Source organism: Artemia franciscana, chromosome 10 (genome assembly GCF_032884065.1).
Source record: "Artemia franciscana chromosome 10, ASM3288406v1, whole genome shotgun sequence".
NCBI lineage: Eukaryota > Metazoa > Arthropoda > Branchiopoda > Anostraca > Artemiidae > Artemia > Artemia franciscana.
Window position 1 is genome coordinate 6,386,465 of NC_088872.1, and position 24,880 is coordinate 6,411,344.

Here is a 24,880-nt window from a genome sequence, read left to right on the forward strand (position 1 = left end):
ACTGACATAACCGGACCGGATCTGCTCTCTTTGGGCAGAGTTGGGAGGGGGGGTATTTTTGAAAATTGAGGTGTTTTTAACTTACGGAAGGGTGACCAGATCTTAATGAAATTTGATATTTAGAAGGATCTTGTGCTTTAAAGCTCTAATTTTGAATTCCGACCAGATCCTGTGACATTGGGGGAGTCGGAGGGGGAAACCGGAATTATTGGAAAACGGTAAAATTGGGGTATTTTTATCTTACGAATAGGAGATCGGATGTTAATAAAATTTGATATTTAGAAGGAATTCATGTCTCAGAGCTCTTATTTCAAATCCCGACCAGATCTTTGACATTGGGGAGGGGGAGTTGGAGGGGGAAATCTTGGAAAACACTTGGAGTGGAGGAATCGGGACAAAGCTTGGTGGATAGAGTAAGCAAATGTCCTTGATGTGTGATTGACGGAATCGTCCTGGATTCGGTCTCTTTGGGGGAGTTGGGGGCAAGGGTTCAGTGACTTGGCGAGTCAGGTGCTTCTGGAAGTGCTAGGACGATGAAATTCGGTAGGCGTGTCAGGGACCTGCACAAATCGACTTGATAAAGTCGTTTTCCCTGATTGGACCATCTGGGGGGCTAAGGGGAGAGGAAAAATTAGAAAAAATTAGGTATTTATAACTGACGAGAGGGTGATCGGATCTTAATGAATTTTTTTATTTAGAAGGACATCGTGACTCAGAGCTCTTATTTTAAATCCTGAACGGCATTAAGCCTCTTATTTTCCTTTTAAATCAATCTATTGATTCATAGAATTTTGTTAGAGCTCATACCATATGATCTCTTGGCTCTTAAGTCTTCTTGCCTCGTCACAAGTGCCATATGAGCTCTTAGCTCTTGTTTTTGTTTTTCCTATGCCGCCGATCTCGACTTATTCCTGGAAAGTGGTAAAAGTCTAACCTGTGCGGTTTTTACGGAATGTGTGGACCTCAGGCCGGATTGATGAATATTTACATTACATTTTGGAAAGCTCCATAGAACTATTGCCTGGGGCCAAAAAGGGTGGTTTTTGCTTGTCCACGAGCCAGAGCCTATGGTGTGCGAAGTGAAGTGGAGTTATATAACCTACGTCAGAGAGGAGTATCTGAAGTTGTGCAGCCAAGCATTTGTTTCATCAAACCATGTTTCTGCTTTCGAGTGGAAAGCTCCATTCTAGCAGGGAAGCAGACAGGCACCACTTTCGAATTGAAGATGGACTAAAATCTATAAGTGTCAAATATATGCGGCAGTTACCCGGCCCCATAGCCAATATATTTTCTTTGAGTGATAAATAGAAAAATTTACAGAAGCAAAAAAGCGGCATTTTCCCACGGGTCCGAAAGTGCTGCCATGATTTTCGCTGGGTTTATCATTTGTTTTTTTTTTTGGACTTGGGATTGAGGTAGAGAAATGGTATCAGATGTGCCTAATAAACTTTAAAAGTTCTGTCCTTGCTAAAGGAATTGGAGCTATCCTTTCCTCTTTTCTAAGTGGTGACGTTAGAAAGTTGGCCTATGGAAAAAAAAAAAATCAACTTTTGAACTAAGACAGATAGAATTTTTTTTCGACTGTAATCGATAGCCCTTGATGAGCTGTTCAAATTATATGTCATCCATTTTTTGGTACAAAAATTCCTTCATGAGATATACTAGTTTGAAAGTTTCAAGGGATTGACAACTTCAATAGTAGGGTACACACTGAAACCAAAAATAGGCCGATACCAATTGTGAGACAAGTAGAGGACTTTTAAGCAACAGTCGGCTGTTAGACCATAATCATCTTCGACAATAAAAGGTTTGTAACTTTGGCTAGTTGGTGTACCTATTATTTGTTTCTGGTGTATTTGATGGTAAGACCAATTTGGTTCCAGTGGTAAGACATGCAGGGGACTTGTAAATAATAATCGTCTGTTAGGCTACAATCATCTTCAGTGAAGAGGGGCTTGTAACTTTTGCTAGTTTGTGTAGCCTACCCATGCTCACTGTAACCTAGAATTAAGTGTTTACGCCACGGGTACAAACGATAACGTAAAACAATGAGGTAGTTTCGTAATAGTTAGTGTCACCTATGGTATTTTCATCCTGAAACGTTACTGATAGCTTTATAATACCAACTAGATTATATAAGATATTGTTCCAAGTTTTCATCCGTCACGATGTCTACGATTGAAAAGGATAAACTTCAACTGGCTGCAAAGTAAATTTAGTCCCTTCTTTCGATATTCTTTTCTTATTGTTGTTTTTTTTAACGCTGAGTAATAGCCTTTGATTATGTGATTACTGATCGCGTTCTTCTTTGAACATAACGTTTTAAATGCTTGGATAGGCTGACAACTTCAGCGTTTAACCGATAGTAAAGAAACAAAACCAAAGTGTTGCTCTCGCAACACTTTATTCGGCGAAGCCGGAGAAAGGTTGCCGCAACACTTCACGTTGCTCAGGCAACGTTTGGCAGATGCCAAAAACTCCGTGTTGACAAACCCCCAAGGGCCCGGGGGCAAGTGTTGTTAAGTTATGTCCTGGGGACATATATGGTTTTTATGGAAGGGATGATCGGGATGAAAATATAAGTGAAACCCAAAACGAACATAGATTAATGAAACAGTCATAGCAAACAAAAATATAGCAGGTGCTAATATTAATGAGTATATAAATCTTGAAACGAGTAAAACTTAAATTGAATATGAAAATCAAGCTTAAAATGAACAAATATCATTACAAATAGGAGTTTGGGTACTGCCTCCTTCCCTTAGTGTAAAATTCTAATACTTATTGCAACATCGAAAACAAAAATAAAAATTACAGTAAAATTTAATTTTGAACTGATGAGGTTTCAGAAATTAACATTATATATTAAATATTCAGTTTGATTTTATTAGTCCTTTCCAAGATTGTTCAAGACAAATATAGTTCCACTACAAACAAGAGTTAGGTTGCTGCCCCCTTCCCTATCTGTAAAAGTCTAAAGCCTACTGCGTCATTGACGCTTCAATGAAAACGAATTGCTTTACAAATATTTTCTTTCCCAGTTGTTATAGCATTGGAATTGAAAATAAAAATTACAGTAAAATAAAATCTTCAACTGATGACCTTTCAACAAGTAATATCCATTATAATACAAATAATCAGTTTGATTTTATTAATTCTCACATACAGTTTCAGTGTAGCGCCAATGACGCACTAGGTTTTAGACTTTTACAGTTACGGAAGGAAGCAGTTCTCAAACGCCCGTTTTTACTGATTTTTGTTCCTTTTAAGCTTGATTTTCATGCTCAATTTAAGTTTTACTCATTTTAAGGTTTATTTATTTATTTATATTAGTACATGCTGTGTATTCTTTTGCTGTGACTATTTATTTTCTGTTCGTTTTGGGTTTCATTTATTCTTTAATAGTAATTTCTGATCGTTTTGAGTTTAAATTATGGTAGGTTTTATTTGTTCATATATTAAGTTTATAACGGCCTTTACTTCTCTTTGAAAAGATTCTTTTTCTGAATTTTTTTTTGACTAATCTAGTTACAACTTGCATATTTTGTATACCTCAAACCAAAAGGAAATATAAGCGTTAAAATATATGCCAATATATATACCAAAGGCGTGTGCACCCAAATCATGTAATCCTTCATAGGCTAGAGTATAATTTTATTGTGGATCTCGGGATGATTTATTATATCAGGGACATTTTCGGTAATTTATGTGGCTATTGCTCCCATTAATGTGTTATGTAAACAGGATAAAATAGATAGGTATTTGGAAATGAATTTCTCATAAGAGTTAAAAGGCGTGTAAAAGCTTATGAATTAAAATGGTAAAAAGCTAATGGGATATGAGGAACTTTTGTGTGCCTGGTTCTACAAAATATACTTTTTAGACAAGAACAACAAAATTCCTATAAGGTTTTATAGAAATAGTGGGGGAAATTGTCAGATTACATGAAATTTGGGGTCTGGGGGCTCTGATTTGACTAATACCTGATTTGTACCTATCTAGTTAGAAATACTTGTTAAAAATTAATTTTATGAATTTTCCTTACGATAATCGAAATAATCATTATATCGTATTAGCTAACAATTGATTTAATCTGCTATTTTTTCATCCGTTCATTCTTTTTTGGCAATAAAAGTACTATATTTCATCTTTTAAAGGGTCGTCCCACCGTGGTTCCATTTCAAGGGTTCAATGCAACTGCCGATGCCGAGGCCTTAAGAAAGGCCATGAAAGGTTTTGGAACAGATGAGGCCGCAATTATCCAAGTTCTTTCACGCAGGACAGCAGACCAACGGATGGACATACTCAGGGCCTATAAGGCAAATTTTGGGAAGGTAATTATTTTGCAAAATATATCTTGGCTTAGTCTTTAACAACTGAAAGAGAAACTTACACGTGTTAGACTTTCAGAGAATTAACTTGGGAAGAATTTAAATTTTGAATAGGCAAGATAGGGATTTAAAACTGCCAGTGCCATTTATAGTTACATATCTGGGGACTTCATAAAAAAACGCAGAAAATGCTAATGAAAATTGGACATTTGATTTCATTATTCTGTAATGCAATGAAACTAAAGCTAGAATTTCTTAGTGATATTTAATCACTATAGTTAATTTTCAAAAATTATTTAACGTCGAAGTCTAGTGTGCGCAAAGTAGGCTGGTGTTTAAAGTGGGGTGGGCGGTGGCGCTGAGGGCCAAATACTAAAATACTTTGAATTTCTTTTAATACTTTTACTGAAAAAATCCTTTTGTTGGTTATTTTTGTTGAAAGAAATAAGTAAAACAAAAAACTTGTCCCCTTATATTTTAAAAAATACACTGCCCCCCCCCCTACAAATTCGTGAATTAGTGCTTCTGAAAAAAAAAACAGGCTAGCTTGGGGAAATTTTGGTAGGTTAAGCAAGTTTGTTGACTTTAGAACGTAGAATTGCTGGGATCAGAATCTTCCTTTCTATAATCTTGACCGCCTGTTAAAATATTTGAAAAGACAAGTATTAGCTGTTTTGGACGAAGCTAAGTTACCAATCCGCTGAAGCTTTGTGGGGATTGATGCCTTTGTTTTGTCTTTGTTTCTTTTTTATTTATGAATAAATTATCGAGTCAGTTATCAGGCAAATCCCCATTTCGTCTTAAGGGAAATTATTTTATTTTTATTATCTTGTCAAGTCAATCATTTTGTCAAGTTTTGTGGTGGACTCCTATTTTATTCTTATATTTCATTCTATAAATTACACAGGTATTTTCCTGTTAGCTTACTTTTAAAATGAAAAGATTCGTTATGCTTGATTTGGGGATCAAAAAATATTTAAAAACAAATGATCCAGTAAATGGTAAATGTAATTTGCAATTAAATTTCAGGTTTAATTAAATTAAACTAAATTTCATTTTTTGACAAAAAAAGGAGAACCAATACTGTATGCAAAAGGGACGTGTCCAAAGAAATATACCTTTTTTTTTTTACTGACGTACATCTGAAGCGGATAGGGGAAGTGGTGAGCCCTCCTTAGATTGGTCCAACGGTCCCCCAACACTTTAGCTAAAACTGAAAAATAGTGGCATAAAAAAGCACTCCCCCCCCCGTTGCCTGGTGAACCTAATCGTCAATAACAAGTTCCAAACGTTCCATTGTAGAATTGCAGATAAAAAGAAATCAAATTTCCTTAACTTTTAGGACTTAATCAAGGACCTGAAGAGTGAATTGAGTGGAAACTTCGAGCGTGCAATTCTAGCTTTAATGCATCCACGAGCCGAGTACCTTGCCATGGAAGTAAGAGAAGCCATAAAAGGAGCTGGCACTCAAGAAGGAACTCTAGTTGAAATTTTGGCTCCAGGTCCTAATGATGAAATCGCTGCCATATGTGACACCTACTATAAACGTAAGCTATAGTTTTGATCTGCAGCACGCATAAGTAACATCAATTCGTATAACTCGAGCAAATTCTGTTTTAAAAATTCCATTGCCATATAGCATCTTATTGCGTAATTTGTATCCGGGCTCTGGCCTGGTCAGTTCTCCACCCATTAGTATGAAACCTACTTAAAAAAATTGTATTGAAAAGGAATCGTTTCCTGGCCCGAGGGAAAGTGTAGATGTGTGTGACGTCATTTATATATACATCAGCATTGCAATGACGTTGTCACATGCTTAAAGAGCAAAAAACTGGTAATTGCAAATATTTGTATATATTTTGACAAGAGACTACAAAAATTCCAAAATCTTAAAAAGAAACCAAAAGTTTGAAGCTTAGTAGAAATCGGACTTGCTGTAATAATCGAACATTTTTGAATAGATAACTGTATAAAAAGACATTAGATTGCCTAAAGAACAGAAAATTGGTAGTTGCAAAAACACTTGTATATATTTTAACAAGGGATTACATCAATTCCAAAACCTGAAGAAGAAAACCAAAATTTTGAAGCTTCTTAGAGATCGTTGTTAGAAATCGGACTTGCTGTAACAATCAAATATCTTTGAATAGTCTCTAGTATGAAAAGAAAATGATTTGCGGAAAGAGCAAAAAACAAGTAATAGCAAAAACATTTTTATGTATGTTAAGAAGGGATTGCAACAATTCAAAAACCTTAAAAATTAGACTAAAAGTTTGATGACTTGTATCATTCTCTCCCTCAACCACAAGAGTTTTATACCTATGACGCATATAACATTACAAATGGAAAGAATTTAAGACATGAAAGCAAAAGTTGAAAATCTTTTAGGTTGAGTCCGGAATTGCTGAAGTTATTATGTAAACTACAAACATATTTATGCTGTATGAGCAATAATTTTAATGTTGTAATTCAAACTAGTAAAATACCTGACAATTTTGAAGTCATTTTTAGTTAGGAGGTCCTCGGGTATTTCAGTGAAAAGGCCCCCAATATACATCTTGACCTGGGTTACTAAACGGGATCCATGTAATACTTCTTGTTTCTCGTGGGCAAAATGTAACAATAGCCAAAGATTTCAGTTCCGTTCAGTTGAAGCCAGTACTATTTGCAAGGACCTGAAACTTATGAGGAAGTCGAGTGCCATTTGTGCTGTGGCCTTTAGCTCGAGCTGCCGATCTTAAAAGCCTGTGAACAGGACTGTATTTTAGACAAGAGACCCCTGGTGCAGTCCTTACCCATAATATTACCCATTGTTTCTTATACTTCTCAAATAACTTTTATTTTCCCAGTTTTCACCATTTCCAGTAAAGATGAAAAAAATTCCTGTATGTGTGGGGAGTCCTCCCCCCTCAAAGGCTAAACTCTTTATGCTAAAGTTTAATTACTGCTCAAGTGAAGCTTTTGCAGTACAAGTGTGTACCCAGCTGGTGATCGCAAGCGTTTCTTTTGCCAAATGTCTTTGAAGACATTTGGAATAAAATTCGATTGTTTAAAGCAAGTACAATTGCTCTTTTATTACAGCATTAGTTCTTGGAGCATAGCCTTAGGTTTAGCAAATAATAATTAATAATTAAAATATTCAAGGGAAATTGCCCCACAAACAGTTTTTTTTCATTGGGATATCTATTTAAATTTTCAATCTATATTATTTTGCTACGATGGTAGCCCAGGCCAGATATACAAAGAGGGAGCCTTTTTACCTTTTAATTGCCCCCAACTTATTAAAAACAGCCCTGGAACTCACCTTACTCGTCAGAAAGAGCTTGCTTCAATGTCCAATGACCATTTGATTGACTTGAGTTTACCATTGTGACCTTTGTTTCGGGAGTATACGGGAAGGAAAAAAGCACAGAGCGCTTTATTTATGCAGAGCCACCTACACTTTTGATAATGAAATTTAACTACTATAATTAATAAGCTTTTCCCTAATGGGGTTATAAATTAGCTGTTAGGAATAGAATAATGCTCGCCCATTCGAACCAAAAAGGAAAATCCTTTAGATCCGAAACTTTCTCCAACGTTGGAATTCATTCAAGGCACAATTTCTGGTTCAATTCACTGATGTATTTATTTTTTTTTTTAATCAGTTATGGTTGCAAAATTAGCTACAATCTAGTACATACCGAAATTCGACTCATTGTAACCAAATATTAGAAGAAAAATGTTAAAAAATGACCTAGTGATACAAATTGCCATTTTCTGCTGATTAAAAATGGTAATTATTAATTTGAATGATCTTAATAGTAATTGCGAAAACAAGTTTATAGGAATTTTGACAAAGAACCTGAAACTCCTCAACAAATCGCGTGGGATCAAAATTAAAGTGCACTTTTGCCATAGCCACTGTCGAAAAATTTACACCAAGAAGTCATGTGAATAAAAAAAAAAAAGATTTTTGCATGGTGACCAATGGACTATGTAGTGCAGGTGCCAATCTCCTGACTCTCTACCTTCAACTGGGAGTGCAATGTGCGGTTGGGAGCGAATCATCCGACTCTTCTCGTGTTTTCCCGCCAGATTCCCCCAGGTATCCAATTGAAGCTGGATTGACCCTGGCTGAGCTTACAGAGCTCACCACTGACCCCAGTTCCCGTCTTAATAATCAGCGACACCAGGACTCGAACCCCTGTCCTTACGGACATAGGATTTGAAGTCTAGCGTGCTAGCCACTCAGCTGAAGTGCTACCAGCACCATCGAAATAAAATACATAAAAACATCTTGCCAATCAGATGAATTGGAATCAGATATTGCACCACTAGTAAAGCAGACAAAAACAAAACGAAAAAGAAGCAGTTTGTCTTTATGAAGATTAGTTAAAAGACGAAAGGTCAACACAGGGACAATACAGGTTAACAAAGAAGCAGTGGCTGGTACTGCCACTGGTACAAAAAAAAATGAAAAAGAAGCAGTTTGCCTTTATGAAGATTAGTTAAAAGACGAAAGGTCAGCACAGGGACAATACAGGTTAATAAAGAAGCAGTGGCTGATACAATAAATGTCTGTATGATTCATGTTTAAGTTCAGGAGCTTTGTTCTACAATTGGTCTATTTTGTCTGTTACTTTTTTTTCATACGAGAGACTTGTTACATTTGACAGTGACTAGTTTACTAGAAGTTGCGGCAGTAGGTATGCCGCATTTTTCGGTTTTGGAGTTGTCATTGGTTTTTATTCGAAAAAGCTTTGACATACTTTGATTAGAAATAAATACTGTTGCATTTGTATGACGCATCACGAAAACGACAATACCTCCGTCTCCTACCATTCATATTTTATGTACTGGCAGATCCCATGCACGATCATGGAATTTGAAATCCTGAAATTAATTAGCCAAACAGTACCCCATAATAATCAGGCGTGGAAACGATGCCTTCGTTAATACTACTTGCTTAAAGCTTGTGCTTTTAATCCAGTTCACTTTCGAAGCCACCAAACTAGTCTTCAAACTAGAATAGTATGTTTGTTGTTCACGGGTGTCTCTCGCCCCTTAAACCAAGGTTTATATGTCATAATCTTTTTTTGCAGTTTATGGGAAAAGCATGGAAGACTCGATTGCAAGTGATACTTCTGGTGACTTCAAGAGATTGCTGGTCGCCCTCTGTCAAGTAAAACCTTCTTTTCACTTATAAATGAATAGTGACACTTAATAGTGTCATTTAATAGCGTCATGACACTTAATAGTGTCATGAATAGTGAAAAATACCAATACCAGTAAACATAACCTCGAAGCTGATTCCTCCTGCTCTGCTTAAAGCCAAAGCTCTATATTTTGCTATGTAATGATATCAGATCGTATTTTCAAATCATGTATCGTGTTTTCAATATAAACTAAACATGCAACAATTAAGAGGATTTACAAACTTCAGTGGGAGATTACTCCTAATCTAATCTACGAGCCGCGGCATGTTTAATCTCAATCTTTGAAAAAGGAGTAATCACTCTACAAAATGCAGTGGCATCAGCTTGGGGAGAGGCACCAAAATGCCTGTTTTTGTGCATTTTCATAGGAAGAATTAAAAAATACGATAATTTTACATTGCCTAGCTGTTAAGAAATACATTTTGTCCCGCCCCCTAAATTTTTGTGAATTGATCACGAAGTGCGTCCATATTTGAAGAGGGAGGGGCTCGGACATGCAGAATAGATGGGTCGGAGTGAGATAACGCTTGAAAATAACACCTTGTCAGTCTGCTTTATTTTTCTATCCGAATTAGTTTTCTTTTATTTTTTTATTTTTTATTTTTTATTTTCTATTTTCTTTTATTTTTTATTATTTTTTTATTTTTTTTTATTTTTTTTTTTATTTCTATTTTATTTTATTTTTTTATTCTTTTATTTTTTATTTTCTCTTTTTCTATCAGAATTATTTTTCTTTTCATTTCTCAGAATTATTCAATATTTTTCTATCAGGTTTCTCGGTTACATATTAGATTGCTGGTGTATGAAAAATATAAAATGATTATTCTCGGATCATTGATTTATTTTGCAAGGAATCTCATTTTATAATGCTTTGTTTTAAACTCACCTTAGGCCTATATAATACATTTTATAAAACTCAAAGGTGAATCTTTTGTTTGGCAATTGTCCAAAAGGGTAAACGATGCGCCTCTTTTCCATGGGACAAAGCAAAAAAAAAAAAAAAAAAAGATGGAAAGAAGTAAGAATTCTGTAAAATTTTAGGTCTGTAGTAATTATTTGCTTTTTGATTCTTGCGACTTGATGACGGCTATTATTTTACAGGGCTCTTAAACTTGAGAAAAAAAAATTACAACACAAAGACTCGTCTAACTTATTTTATATAATAAAATGTGGGGTATCCTGTAAATAATAATAAATAAGCTACTAAGCAACATTTGATTCTTAGAGATCCACATTTGTTGATGAAAAAAAATATGATGAAAAAATTATGCAATGGTAATAGGCTGACTTTCAAGGCAGTACCCAGGATGAGGGGGTTGGAACCAGCCCCCTCGAAATGTTTATCCGAATCGTAAAAACGTAACAAGAATGAATATAAACAAATTTTTCATACGTTTTTGAAGTTTCTTGTGTACCTCCCCCTAAAAAATCCTTTTGTAACCCTCCCCGTGATGACGGTATCTTGTTCAGTTTATAGTAATGGACGTTGGGAATGTAACTGTGACTATGGTCCAGAGCTTGATTAATTATAACAAATTATTTTTGATAATTTTATTCCCAAACAACGGATAAGGAGTAAATCACAAGGAATTTATATTGCTGCAAGTGAAAATTGGATTACAATGTAAGCCCGCTTATGTCTTATAAGTATTTTAGATTCTTGATTTTGTTTTTTGCCAATTTAGGCTGAAGGTAATAAGAAGTAATTAGTTATCATCTTTGATAATAGAGCTGTGGAGCACTCTCTTTATATCTCTAATTAATTCTAATACATTTACAGCCCATTGGGTCTATTATGCTTTATTTTCCTTACTCAGATATGTTTTTACGTGACTGTTTCAATTGGATTGATCTAGTCGATTAGGTTGATCACCTAGTCTTTAGACCAACCAAACCATTTAAAATGTAAATTTCTGGGGGAACTAGGGCAAAAAACTCAGTTAATTTTTTTATTGTTTCGAAATATATTACTTTTTGGCGCATGTGCTCCTCTTTTTGGATCTTTTCGCGATGATACACGTTAAGTTACAACCCAAAGAGTATTGGTAATTCTTAAGTGGAGATTGACGCTAGTGTAAAAAAAAAATTCCCAACGCCATCTACCGTCTGACGAAGTTTGGCATTTTTAAGCGTAATTAATTACCCATGATTTGCCCTCATCAAACCTGGGTCTACTAATAACTAGGCCTAGTAATATGCACTACGCCTAATTATGTTAACAAGGCAACTAGGCATAACCCTTTGCCATTATGCACAAATAGGCTAGGCCTTATGTATGTCTTTTAAACAGTAGATTAGCCTACCCTAAACAGCCAAATACCTGATTTTTAAGACATACACAGAGACTTAACCTTTAAGTGATATAAATATACAGATCAGGCCCAAAGAGCATGGGAAACTATGAGTTTTCAATCCTATTTGGTCAGACCTTTACCAATTATCCAGTTCGACTTGAATTTTTTTCTACATATTTAAAGACATTTTAATGATTTTGCCAGCCACTACGCTGTGTCTGGCACTAGTAGTTTTCAAATCCTATCTTTCCAAGTTAAATCGCTGAAGTTTCCACTCTTATGGTTTCTCATGCTCTTTGTTACAACCCTTGGAAATACACAATAGTTTCTAAGTTTAAGACGTGGATAGAGTTTCAAAATAATGTTGCTTTTTAACATATAATAATAATAATAATAATAATTTATTTGTTTCCCGCTTGTTTTGACAATTTAAGCCGAGTAAAAACACTAAGGAAAGAAAAACAAAATAACACAGACAATACAATCAATACAGTCTAATCAAAGGGTGGTAAGGACCCAAGCATTGACAGACCTCAGCACCTAATCTAGCATAGAGTTTATTATAAACAAAAATAATATCAGTGGCACAAAACTTTCTAATAATCTTCTGATTTCTATAAGAACGTGGCAGATACAATAAATATTTGCAATAACGAAAATACAGAACTCTTATACCTTGCGAATCTTGATTATTACAAAACGGGCGCAAACTGGAAAGAAACAATATAGAGTGGTCGCAATATGTAGAATAAAGTCTGAATAAAGCCTTTCGTGAAAATCTGCCTCGGTTCGGGACAATTTTCGCGTACCCAATTTTAAGTTTACTTTTAATATCATTAAGCCCACAAGATCAAAAAGTCGATAGAGATGAACAAATACTAATACCAAGCCACCGAATCGAAGAAACGAGCTTAACTGAAAAATAACGACATGTATGCTCCTTTTTTTCCATCGTGACTTATAGGCTGCCAACTGACTTTCCTGTCCCAATTGTTAACGTCAATCTTTTGCTTATTCTTTATTGTTGTTGATCTATCATTCCCTAAATAGTTGTGAGACCGGTTTACAAAGAGAAACAGGATAACTGTTTAGAAGAACAGAACTGTTCAGGATAACTGAAACAGGAGAAATAGGATACAAAGAGAAACAGGGTAACAGGATAAGAAACATGATAACTGTTTAGGAGAACAGAACTGTTCAGTACGTGAAACAGGATACAAAGAGAAACAGGATAACTGTTCTGGAGAACAGAACTGTTCAGGATAACTGAAACAGGATACAAAGAGAAACAGGAAACAGAATAAGAAACAGGATAACTGTTTAGGAGAACAGAACTGTTTAGGATAACTGAAACAGGAGAACAGGATACAAAGAGAAACAGGATACCAGGATAAGAAACAGGATAACTGTTTAGGAGAACAGAACTGTTCAGGATAACTGAAACAGGAGAAATAGGATACAAAGAAAAACAGGAAACAGAATAAGAAACAGGATAACTGTTTAGGAGAACATAACTGTTTAGGATAACTGAAACAGGAGAACAGGATACAAAGAGAAACAGGATAAGAAACAGGATAACTGTTTAGGAGAACAGAACTGTTCAGGATAACTGAAACAGGAGAAACAGGATACAAAGAGAAAAAGGAAACAGGATAAGAAACAGGATAACCCGCTAGAAGCTGAGGGTGCTAAACCAATTTACAGCTACAAATTTATCTGGTATCATTCGCATGGCAAAAATATACGTTTTAGAGTTTTGTGACACTTGGTGAAAGTATTTGACCTTTTTAAAATTGGAACTGCTAATGCAGGGAAAAATATTAGCTTAAGGTTTGTCGGGGTCCTGCTATACCTTCAAAATTCTAAGAAATGAATTTAGTCGACTTCAATCCCGAAGTGTCCCTATTAAACATTTTATATTATCTATTAAATAAGTAGTAATAGCATGAAATGGTGAGTACAAATTAATTTTCTATCAGACTCTGATGTATTTTTTTTTTCCAGGGACAAAGAGATGAATATGGTGTTACCGATAACGAAGTAGTTATGAACGACGCACACAGGCTTTACAGTGCAGGTGGGTTGTATGTATATTTTGAAACAAAAAATTTTAGTCCAGTTAGAGAAAACTCTAGTAAGATTTGACTGACAAACGGATAAGGAGACAGAAAAAGGCTGGGTCTGATTGTTTCAGTAATTCAGGCTCGATAATTTAATCACCCGCGGTTTCTTTTCAGCCGTGCTGGATAACAGAGAAAGAAATATAAATAGTAGTGTATTGTTTCAAAAGGCGCTATCGGTTTTAATGGCATTTTGACTTTTTCTAAAGTCTTACACTGCTGTAAACCAGACAGACGTAGGGTTTTTCAAGTTGAAAATGGCCGTGTTTAATCAATGCAGGTGTGGTGAGTTATCTGAGGCAACTACAATTTTCATTTACAATTTAATTTCATTTGATTAATTTCATTTAATAAAATGTCATTGCAATTTGCACTTTATTGAAAAAAAGGTCGCAAATTATCAGTTTTACCTACATATAGTGATATTTATTCCTTAAAGTTTTGACAATATTTATTTATTAAAGTAAAAAAAAGTTAAAAAAAAAGTTTCATTTAGCACTTACTTCTTCATCTCAGACTGTTAGTAAAACAATATTCATGTCAAATATTGCGTTCCTCCTTTAGCATGTTCGACGCAACCAAAGGGGGCTTTTCATCTGGCCTCTTAGGGAAGCCGTCTTAGTTTTTCTTGGTGTGTGGTGGAAAACATAAATAATATGGTTTTAGCCAATTAAAACTTTGTGTGTATGTTGGAGGAGGGGGGTAATTCGGATGAACCCTAAGAGGGAACTTCCTACAGCTGTTGTTTAGTCGTGGGATTTGAACAGCTTATATGCGTTGAAATAAGCTAAATGATCTTGGGTTGGAATTCTACTTAAAGTCAGGATCTATGAAATTGAATGAAGCTTATGCCTAAATTGTCTGAAAGTTTTTTATCACATTTTATTTCCGAAATGTAATTTCTTTTTGTGGTTTCAAAATGTACGTTAAATGTGAAGTAATTTGCAAAATTGACGGTTTTATGTGGGAATTTAAAAGGAAAAATTTATGTTTATCTAATTGTATTTGTTTAAAAAATTTATTGGGGTTTATGTAATCCATAGAAATGCTCTTTACTTTAGTGGAATATAATTTTTTTTATTCGACATCCAAAAAACTGTTTGAAAGACAAAAAATTAATCGTAATGTCAAAGATCACAATCTCATAGATAATGTCAAGGATAACAATGTCATAAATAACCCGTGACGAATCTTCTTATACTTTGATTCTTCTTTATAACAATCAAACAACAATATGTTTGGAATAATCTAATTTAAAAAAATGTTTAGAAAAATTGGTTGTATCTTGTTGTAAGTTTTTCTTCCTATTTATTTATGTTTTGCTGAGGACGGCCCTTGGACGTTGGTCCGAAATTTACATTCTAATTAGTTTCCCACTATCTTGCGAAAAGAAAAAGGCGTGGAGCTTTTCATTATGGTGATTTTATTCCGGGAAAGCCTTTTTGACGGGAAGTAAATCATAAAATTAAAATAAGCTGTAAATTTTGTGCAAACAAGACTAGTAAAAAAAAAAAAATCAGGCATTTAAAATAAATTCATGTAGAAATAAGTGCCTAAAAAAGGCGGAAATGCCTCTGTGCTACAAAACTATAGATTATTATTGTACTGTATTACTTAATGAAGAAAACAAAATTATTTTCCGGTGTGCATGTCTATTTTGAAATGAAGAAGATGATTTATACAAAAATATTTTGTTTACAACTCTGGTAACATGCGAGCCCTGTTGTCGGAGACATGTGGGTACCTTGACATCACTTAAATTGGGGATAGATCTTGTGGCATGGGAGTCGAATTCATAACCCTGATCTCCCTGGAATCGTGGAGCAGATCTTCTAAAATCCAACAAAATCCTATCCAGATCTTATAAAAAACAATTATTGGGGCTTATGTATTCCATAGAAGTATTCTTTACTTTAGTGGAATAGAAATTTTTTTATTCGTATATTTCCTTAAAGATATGCCCATCAAGAATGATGAAGGCTATTCTGCTGCTTATCTTTTGACTACTGAACCGTATGGCATGGATTTTTAGGTTGTTTTTTTTTCATGGTTTGAGGCACTATTTGATTTTTTTTTTTTTTTTTTTTTAATATCCAAAATTATAAAGAAAAGGTATTATCTATTTAGTATACTCTGTCTGAGTAAAGGGTAATGCGGAGTGTTATGGGTTCAATCAGCGGTCGCCAAATTGCAAACAAACTACACACGATTGTGCAGTTTTTGACTATTTTAATTGTAAGAAAACGCATATTCAGTTATTCTTTCATGCGCTCTATCGAACCAAAATGATGATTATAGATTTAACCTGAGTAAAATTTGCAACACAGTTTTTATGTATTATGAAATTGAAAATTTCTCTTTACAAGTAAAAAAAAAAAATATGCTGAAAAAGTAAACCACTGGCAATTCAAACTAATCAGATCGGAAACTTCACCCCTGGTCTTATAATTATTATTATTATAAGAAGCGGACTTATAAACTGAGTTGAGGCACAGGCAGCAAAGGCCCATTGCCTCTACATCCAATAAATATGGGCTATATTTATAGGCTATACAGGTTATATAGGCAATAAATATAGGCTATATAGGTTTTCAGTAGTATTCAGAGCGATTCGTACTAGGAACACTCGTTTCTCAAAACAGAGTTTCTCCAACATCTTAAAACTAGGAAGTGGTCAATTTGCTTTTTGGTCCGACCATTTGAGGACACGCAGGAGTATTTGCGGATTGTCTTATGCTCAAACCATGTGCCACCTATGATTAGGTGCTCAGCGCGTATTGTACAAAAAGCGCCCCGTTGTCATTGATAACTCCTATACCACGTGTGCCCATGGCTTCTGAATAGTACTGACGGTCTGCTTCAACTTTTGCATTAAGGTCACTCACGACACAGAGAATACAATATCTGGACACATCTTTGGTAATCGCTTGTGGTATTTCATAGAATTTGTCTTTTTCATCTTCGTTGGCTTTATTTGTGGGAGCATAGCAGGCAATGATGGTCAGTTTGAGATATATCGGACCACCAATAGAGGTTCATTTATAGGGCTCCAGCTCACCATTGCCTTCGACGTGCTAGGTGACATCAAAGCTCCAATTCTAGCACGGTGTGTTACAGGATTTCCAGTAAAAGTCAAAGTCTATCTGTCGTCAAGTTTCTCTAATCCGCTTCCTGTCCATCTAACTTCACTTAGGACATGTATATCCAGACAATATTGTTCCATTTCTTTGAAAATGTGTTGGGTTCTTGAAATCTGGTTCATTGTGTTTACATTTCAAAATCCTATTTGGTGGTTCTTTTTGCAGTCAGAAATCCACTTTGGGGGCGTTCAGGAGTCATCATCAGGGTGGTTGAAGTATACGAGGCTCTTGTTGATGTTTCAGTTGCAGTTAGTTTTCCCTATGACTGGTCCCACTAGGTCCAGACAAACCCTCAGCCAAACTCTCCTCCTTTTTCAGGCTTGGGACTGACTACTATGCACTTATTTGTATGCGTAATAGGCAGTTTTTTTTTTTTTTTTTTTTTTTTTTTTTTTTTTTTTTTTTTTTTTTTTTTTTTTTTTTTTTTTTTTTTTTTTTTTTACTCAAGACTAATAAATAAAAATATATGGAAATCCTTTTGATAGCATAAATGATTGGATAATTAGTGATGCTACATGTAATTTGATTAAAAAAGAAAGAAAAGACAAAAATCACCACCTATATAAAAAATTAAGCGTGTTCAGTGTTAAGAACAGAAAAGAACTAGAAAAATAAAGGGGTGAAATCTAAAACAAAATGGATTTATAAAATCAAGCTAAGATATATACAAATTCCACAGTATGATGAACACAGCGAAGGCGATATATAATTAGCGTGGAGCCTCTATAAAAAAAACAAAAGCAATTGGACAAATACAAGAAAATGAATTGAACGTTGAAATTAATTATTCTGTTAGGAAATAATCTCCCAGCAGAACGGGGGAGGGATTGAGATTACTTCCCAAGACAATAATCAATTTTGTGTTCAATTCACTTTCTTATGTTTGTCCAATTGCTTTTGTGTGTTCATAGTTTTTTCTCGAGATTTTTCTCTGTTTGTCTTTAGCTCCGCTTGTTGTGTCTGCTTAGGTCCGCTACCGCGAATAAGTTTTATTGGCACATTTGCTAGGCCTAATGAATGAAAAACAAAGTAAAATAATAATTAATAATATACATATATATATATATATATATATATATATATATATATATATATATATAATAAAAATAATAATATAAATAAATAATAAACAAATAAGGATGGAAAGCCACCAAAATATACATGTCCTTTTGTCACTTAATTTTTTCTTCTTCATTTTTCATTCACCTAGTAAATAGCCAGTTTGAAATTGAAAGCATAGCCGAGTGGAATTCCTGATTCTGACTTGTTTTTAACTTATTCCCATTTTAATATGCTGTGTTCTTGGCTGTTGATATAGTAGGAACATTTGGTTTTAGGTGAAGGAAAATTGGGCACAGAGGAGTCTGCTTTTATTCAAGTGTTAGCGACCCGAAGTTTTCAACATTTGAAGCAACTTCAGCAGGAATATGTCAAAATTACTGGAAGAGAATTGGAAGATGCTGTTGCAAGTGAATTTTCTGGAAACATTGAAAAGGGTCTAACTGCTGTTTGTAAGTTTTTTTCATTAATTTATATGTTACAAGTACTTTTTGTATGGCTATTAGAAATTACTTTGTAATTTTTTTATTCGCTTCTAAACTTTTATTTATCTCTATAGTCTCCTGCTCATATGGGTTTCAAATAATGTTTTTTTTTTCAGCTAAATCTAGGTAAATCGGTTTTTCACAGTTAAGTTTTTTTGTGCTCTACATCACCATGAAACAAAAATCAACAAATGTTTTTTTCTTGGAAAACCTTAGTTGAAATTGAAACTGAGATTGTGATAATAATAGATTAGTACGTAGGTATGTGTGGCACATGCTTAAAACGCACTCGTATAATCATGCATCTTTCATTAATTCTAGTTCGTACAATTTAAAAAAAAAAATAAACATAAATAAACATAAAATAACATATAACAGTTATCTTGCCAATAAACATATTGGAAACAGAACTAATTGATGAACAAAGACTTTTGCTACGTCTACCATGAATGTCAGAGTTTTTGCAATGCCGTGCAGTATTTTACAATCGGTTGGTCTGCAGGTAGACATTCTAGAAGATATAATATATCTGAATAATCCCAGAGTGGTATTGGAATGGCAGCCAAAATGAAATTGAAGATAAGGAGGGTGGAAAAGGAGACTTCCTCGCAACTACCTGACCTGATATGGGACACTATACCACAATTACTAGTAAGGCCTAATGTTCCAATACCTTCGTATGTAATGTTGTATTTGCAAGATCAGTCAACTTCTTTTTTGTGTGCTGGCTTGGTGCTTGCTTGTAAAGCACGACAATAAGTACTAATAACAGAAAAGTGTGAAGAGATTCCGAAGAGACTACAATAATCACCGTATTACTCAGGATAAACATCATGTCGCCCCATATTATGCTTATTTACTGAATTTGAAAAAAAAACACATCATGTCGCCCCATATTATGCTTATTTACTGAATGGAAAAAAATACTAAACTAAAAACAAATAAAACCACCACCAATACAATTGTCGCTATTGATCTACGTGGGAAAAGAAGCTATTAGAGTTACTTCAATGAGAACATCAAAGCAACTGAGGAAAAAATATAAAAATTGAAACTAAGATAACTATTCTGTTGCGAAATAATCCTCTTTTTAGCTAATATTGAAGCAACTCTTTTTTGGTCCAGTATATAATCTTGTCCCTTGGTGATTTTCAATGACATTTATTTCAATGTCATATCAGTGTTGGATATGTTAGCAGGATAGGTCCGGTAAAGTATATATGTAAATACAACTACAAGGGATATAATCGTGCTTCAATAAAGATTGTCGAAAAGAAACGGTACACGGTTTACAATGATGCAGAAATCTATGAAATCTAGACGGACGCTGCATTACACCAACTGAAGCATGCTGGCTACTGTTTAGTTACGATTTCCGAAAACGAGTCATGTCCAACGTTCAAATGTTCATTTACCTGGACAATACCGAATACAAGATATCCACCAAGCTCAAGAAGATTTGGCTCAGAAGCTGGCCAAATCTGGCTCAGAAGCTCAAGAAGATAACAAGGCTCAGTGCTGGAAGCGTGTTTTCGACATAACCAGGCGTTGGAAAAAAAAAAAATGTAAACAAACCCGGAAGTTTTACTATTACTGGAAATGCCTGAAAACTTAGATGGAATGGGGGAACAAGTACATGGTATTTATCGGAAAAGATAAAAAAAAAATCAGTTGAAAGAGGATTCTATTCTGCATGCACGACGAAATAATATATCTAAGTACGTTGCAATTAAACGTGCTTATCGTATTATTGCATCCAAATTAAATAAAATAGTAAACGAAGATCGAAATTTTAGTTTTCGAATGGAACGATATGGTATGGACGACATTGAGAAATAGGAAGATGGCCAAAACATTGAATTTATAAGTTCTAATGAGTCAGCTGCTACTAGAGAAAGTATGTTCCGCCTTATACAAGGACAGCAGATTGTGAATTACTTCAACGTGGACAGCATGATTGAAATTGTGAATAATATTTTACGGGCTGCCAATGATCCTAATTATGCTGGAATTTTTTTTTATAGATGTACCAGGCGGTGCCGGTAAAGCATTCTTGTATAAAACCTTATATAATTTCTGGTAGGGCGAAAATTTTACAGTAAAATGTATGGCGTTTGCTAGAATGGCATCAACTCTATTGCCTTTTGGACAAATAACACACAAGACATTTGGGTTGAAAATTCCGCTTTTCTCAAATTCAATTTCCAGCATAAAACCTGGTTCAAGAAAAATTTTAGAGTTAGCTCAAGTGGAACTTTTCCTAATTGACGAAGCACGGATCTTACCCAAGTATGGTTTACAAAAAAGAAGTTAGTAAAATAAATGTAAAAAATGTCAATCGCCTCCCAGGAGAGTAAAATCATATAAAAGTTATGATTCTGTAAAGGATAAACAGGAAGGAAGAATTGAATTTACTTCAGAATTCCTCAATTCAGTTGAGATTGCAGATTGCCGCCTCATGGCTTAAAAATAAGGAAAAATACAATAGTTATGCTTATGCGTAACTTAACGTAAAAAAAGCTTTAACGAAAGAATTTTCAGGGTATAATAAATAATACAGTAAATAATATCAGTATTTAAAGTCGGTAATTCTCACTTCGTTAAGCAAAAAGAAAAAAAAAGTTTCTTGGTGCATTACCATATGCCTATGGTCATCAAGGCTATCCCGGCAGTCTTTTAAAGTTAATCCCTTCTAGGGTTTTCTTGTAAGGAAACTTAAGGTAATCCCCACTTAAATATTTGGAGACTCAGAAATACAAAAAAAGGCAATCTTGTCGGAGCTCTTTTTAACGTTGGTGTGAAAGTGGCTTGAAATTTGACTTTTAGTTGAAATTTTGACTTTAGGTTAAAATTGGTTTCAGTTTTCATTTTATTTTTTATTCATTGTATAGCTTCCTAGGTTTTAAAGAATTCGTGCGAAAAATTTTCCACTACTGGAACATGTGAGAAAATAGACGAAAAAACGTGAAATTCTAAAGCCAATAGCCAATGAAACCTGGATTAAGTTAAAGGCGCCTATAAAAGAATGTTTAATGAATTTGTACTGATATGACTAGAGTAATCTTTTTATTGTTATTGTTGCTACTTCAGAAAAAGGATCCGGCAACAAGATATACTAAAGTTTGTATTACAATAAAATTTGGTAAATAGGAAATTGCTGACTTTGAGAATTAATGTTACTCCAACGATTTCTATTCAAATACACGCTTTTGTATTTATATTTTTAAGTGTTCAAGTATTTTTTTTAATTTTAATTATTGCTCGAACTTGGTTTTTCACTCATTTCATCATAAATTTCAGAAAGTCCTGGATTAGTTGGTTACTTAAGTTTTTTTCTCCGTTTGAGAATAAAATACTAATAAATGCCAGTAAATACTTAAACTGTCCTGTTAACTCATCAACTGTTGAAAATTATTCTATCATCTCTCTATTTTTCTGTACTATCACTTAAAAATTACTACCTACCTAGTGGCCAGTAAAAACGTCCTCGAAATTTCCTGCACTACAAAAGGAATGGAAAATGGCAGAACTACTGGACGCTATTGCCGAGTACCAAGCCAAAGGAAGTATATGGAGTGCAGAATCACAGACTTCTGTAATCACTGAGCCATATAAGACGGGTGTCGGAGTTACCCCCGTCTCGGAGTTGCCTAAGTTCATCCTAATGTATATTATAAATAAAATGCTTCATGCTTCACAATTTGTGACTAAATACTTCCTGGTTTTCCTTTGATTTTTATAATTTGTTAATAATTTAGTGTGGAAAGACCCAGGATTTCCCCTTGATTCTGGATTCTGGATTCAACTTTCCAGGATTCTGTATTCATTATCTTCAAAACTTATTTTTATAAAAGTCGAGTTAAAGACCCGGTCGGACGACATGCATAAATAGGTGAAAACTATTGTCTAGGCTATACTCTTTTGTGAGAACTGGAGGATTTTTTATGGTCCAAACGTAAAAACCTAAAGCCCTTTAGCCCCTCCCCCAAAAAGACATTTCTTGTTACAATCCTCTGGCCTTGAGACGAAACAAGTTACACTAACCAAACAGTGTATAAAATTCATCGCCTTATAATAAAAGCTGTGGGCTGTGTATAATCTCTTTAAACCATATATAATAATTGCTTGCCTTCGGGCATAAAAAAAATCATATATTCCCTCTGATTATCAGAAACCAACTGACTGATTGTAAAAGTTCTTTCAAGAAATAAGCGCTTTGGATTATAATATCACGTCATTGTTTACATATTAGGAAAACGAGGTAAGATTAATTTTCGAAAAATGGCTACCACAAACACAGATGGGCCGAACTTTGCACAAAAGGTTGATTGGGATTGGGGGTTGACTGTTTTTTAGGGAGAACTACCAATTATATAAACTAAAATTTTAATTTTATAGTCTTCAAATTATGAGGAAATCAACAGTTTAAACAAAAGCTTAGGAAAAGCCATATGACAGAAAAAACGAAAGACTTGTTTCATACAATATCTTAATTAAAATTTTTCAAATGTTTTTAGAGAAACTCCTTAACTAATGAGGAAAGCACTTTAAAAAATAGCTTAAGAAAGCCTATTTATTGAAAAAAAATTAAAACCATTTTATAAAATATCTTAATTAAAACCCTTCAAGTTACGAGGAAAGAAGCAGTTTAAAAAACAGCCTAAGAAAACTGATTTAATACTGATTAAAACTGAAAAACTGATTAAAACTGATTTTTAAAAAGCACTTTAAAAAATAGCTTAAGAAAGCCTATTTATTGAAAAAAAAAGTTAAAACCATTTATAAAATATCTTAATTAAAACCCTTCAAGTTACGAGGAAAGAACCAGTTTAAAAAACAGCCTAAGAAAACTGATTTAATACTGATTAAAACTGATTAAAACTGAAAAACTTATTAAAACTGATTTTTAAAAAGCACTTTAAAAAATAGCTTAAGAAAGCCTATTTATTGAAAAAAAAAAGTTAAAACCATTTTATAAAATATCTTAATTAAAACCCTTCAAGTTACGAGGAAAGAAGCAGTTTAAAAAACAGCCTAGGAAAACTGATTTAATATCGTTTTTTATTTTAGTGACCTGTGCACGCAGCCGTCCTGAATATTTTGCAAAAAGGTTGAACAATGCCATTTCTGGAGCAGGAACTCATGACAGGGCACTTATCCGCTGTATCGTCAGTAGATGCGAAATTGATCTAGCGACTATTAAAGAATATTACATTCACATGTATGGGAGAGCTCTAGAAGAAGATATAAAGGTAAGACACGCCTTTTTTTTTCTTATAATCCAATCAGATGCATGTTTTTTTTTACAAAAGGTCTTTATGTAGAAATGAAAGTATAAAGAAGTACAAGCTGTATATGTTAAATGTGTAATTGTTTATTACAAATATTTTGGACAGGTAATAACGCATGTTTCCAAAGGTTTTTCAATGGATTTTACATTGGGTTTAGGCGTTTTTGTGTAACTTAGGAACCCAAACTTTTTTTTATTAATATAAGGAAATAATAAGTTAAAATGGGAGCTATAAAACATTAATTTTTTCAGGGAATAATTATTAAGGGAAAAAAGACCCTTTTCTGCCTTAAGGAAATCGTTTTGGACTTTCAGTATTTTTCCGTTTTCCCCAGCTTCGAATGGATCATTAAAGGGTATTGCTGAATACCTAATTATTGGAATTTTAGTAAATTTTTTAAATTTAATCTCTCTTAAAGTCCAATGTCTTTTTATTTTAGGAACCCTTCTTAGGGAAGATCATGGAATTAGCTGGGAATCAACACCCCTTTTAGAAAATTAACTTCTATTTGTAAAACGAAAGTTCTTTCGTATCAGTGACATGCAAAGTTCAAAGGTCTTGTGATTTGCCATCGAAAATTTTTTTTATAAGGAAAATTTGCCTTCACAACCAGGAATAGGCTGCCAACTAGGCATTTTTTTTTTTGCAAGAAACAATTTGGGTGAAAAGATTGTTTTTGCGTTCTAACTTTTACAAGTTTTTTCTTTTTTTTTCATTTTGTTGCATGGGAAACTGAAATTTTTATCTGTTAATGGAAATTACAACATATAATCTCATCTGAAATTTTCATGTGAAAATATGTGAAAAACGTGAAGCACTTTTTTTGGTATAAAGAGATGGTTTTGGATTAAAATCAAGATGCCTTCAAGCCATTGGTCAATTGGAGACAAAGCCAAGACAGATTAGTCTGAGCGAGAGACGAAGCTGACATAAGCCTTTTTCAGGATTGAATAAAAATGATC

General features: G+C 34.0%; 1 protein-coding gene across 3 annotated transcripts in view; it reads left to right on the forward strand.

The window, feature by feature from the left end:
- The window catches only part of LOC136031708 (annexin A7-like), a 40,830-nt gene that overhangs the window by 11,055 nt on the left and 4,895 nt on the right, over positions 1-24,880 (forward strand). For all 3 annotated transcript variants that reach the window (XM_065711408.1, XM_065711409.1, XM_065711410.1), the window contains 6 exons: positions 4,158-4,334; positions 5,674-5,878; positions 9,416-9,495; positions 13,828-13,900; positions 18,421-18,594; positions 23,698-23,879. In XM_065711408.1, coding sequence (XP_065567480.1) covers positions 4,158-4,334; positions 5,674-5,878; positions 9,416-9,495; positions 13,828-13,900; positions 18,421-18,594; positions 23,698-23,879 — 891 coding nt within the window. The remainder of the gene's footprint in view (positions 1-4,157; positions 4,335-5,673; positions 5,879-9,415; positions 9,496-13,827; positions 13,901-18,420; positions 18,595-23,697; positions 23,880-24,880) is intronic.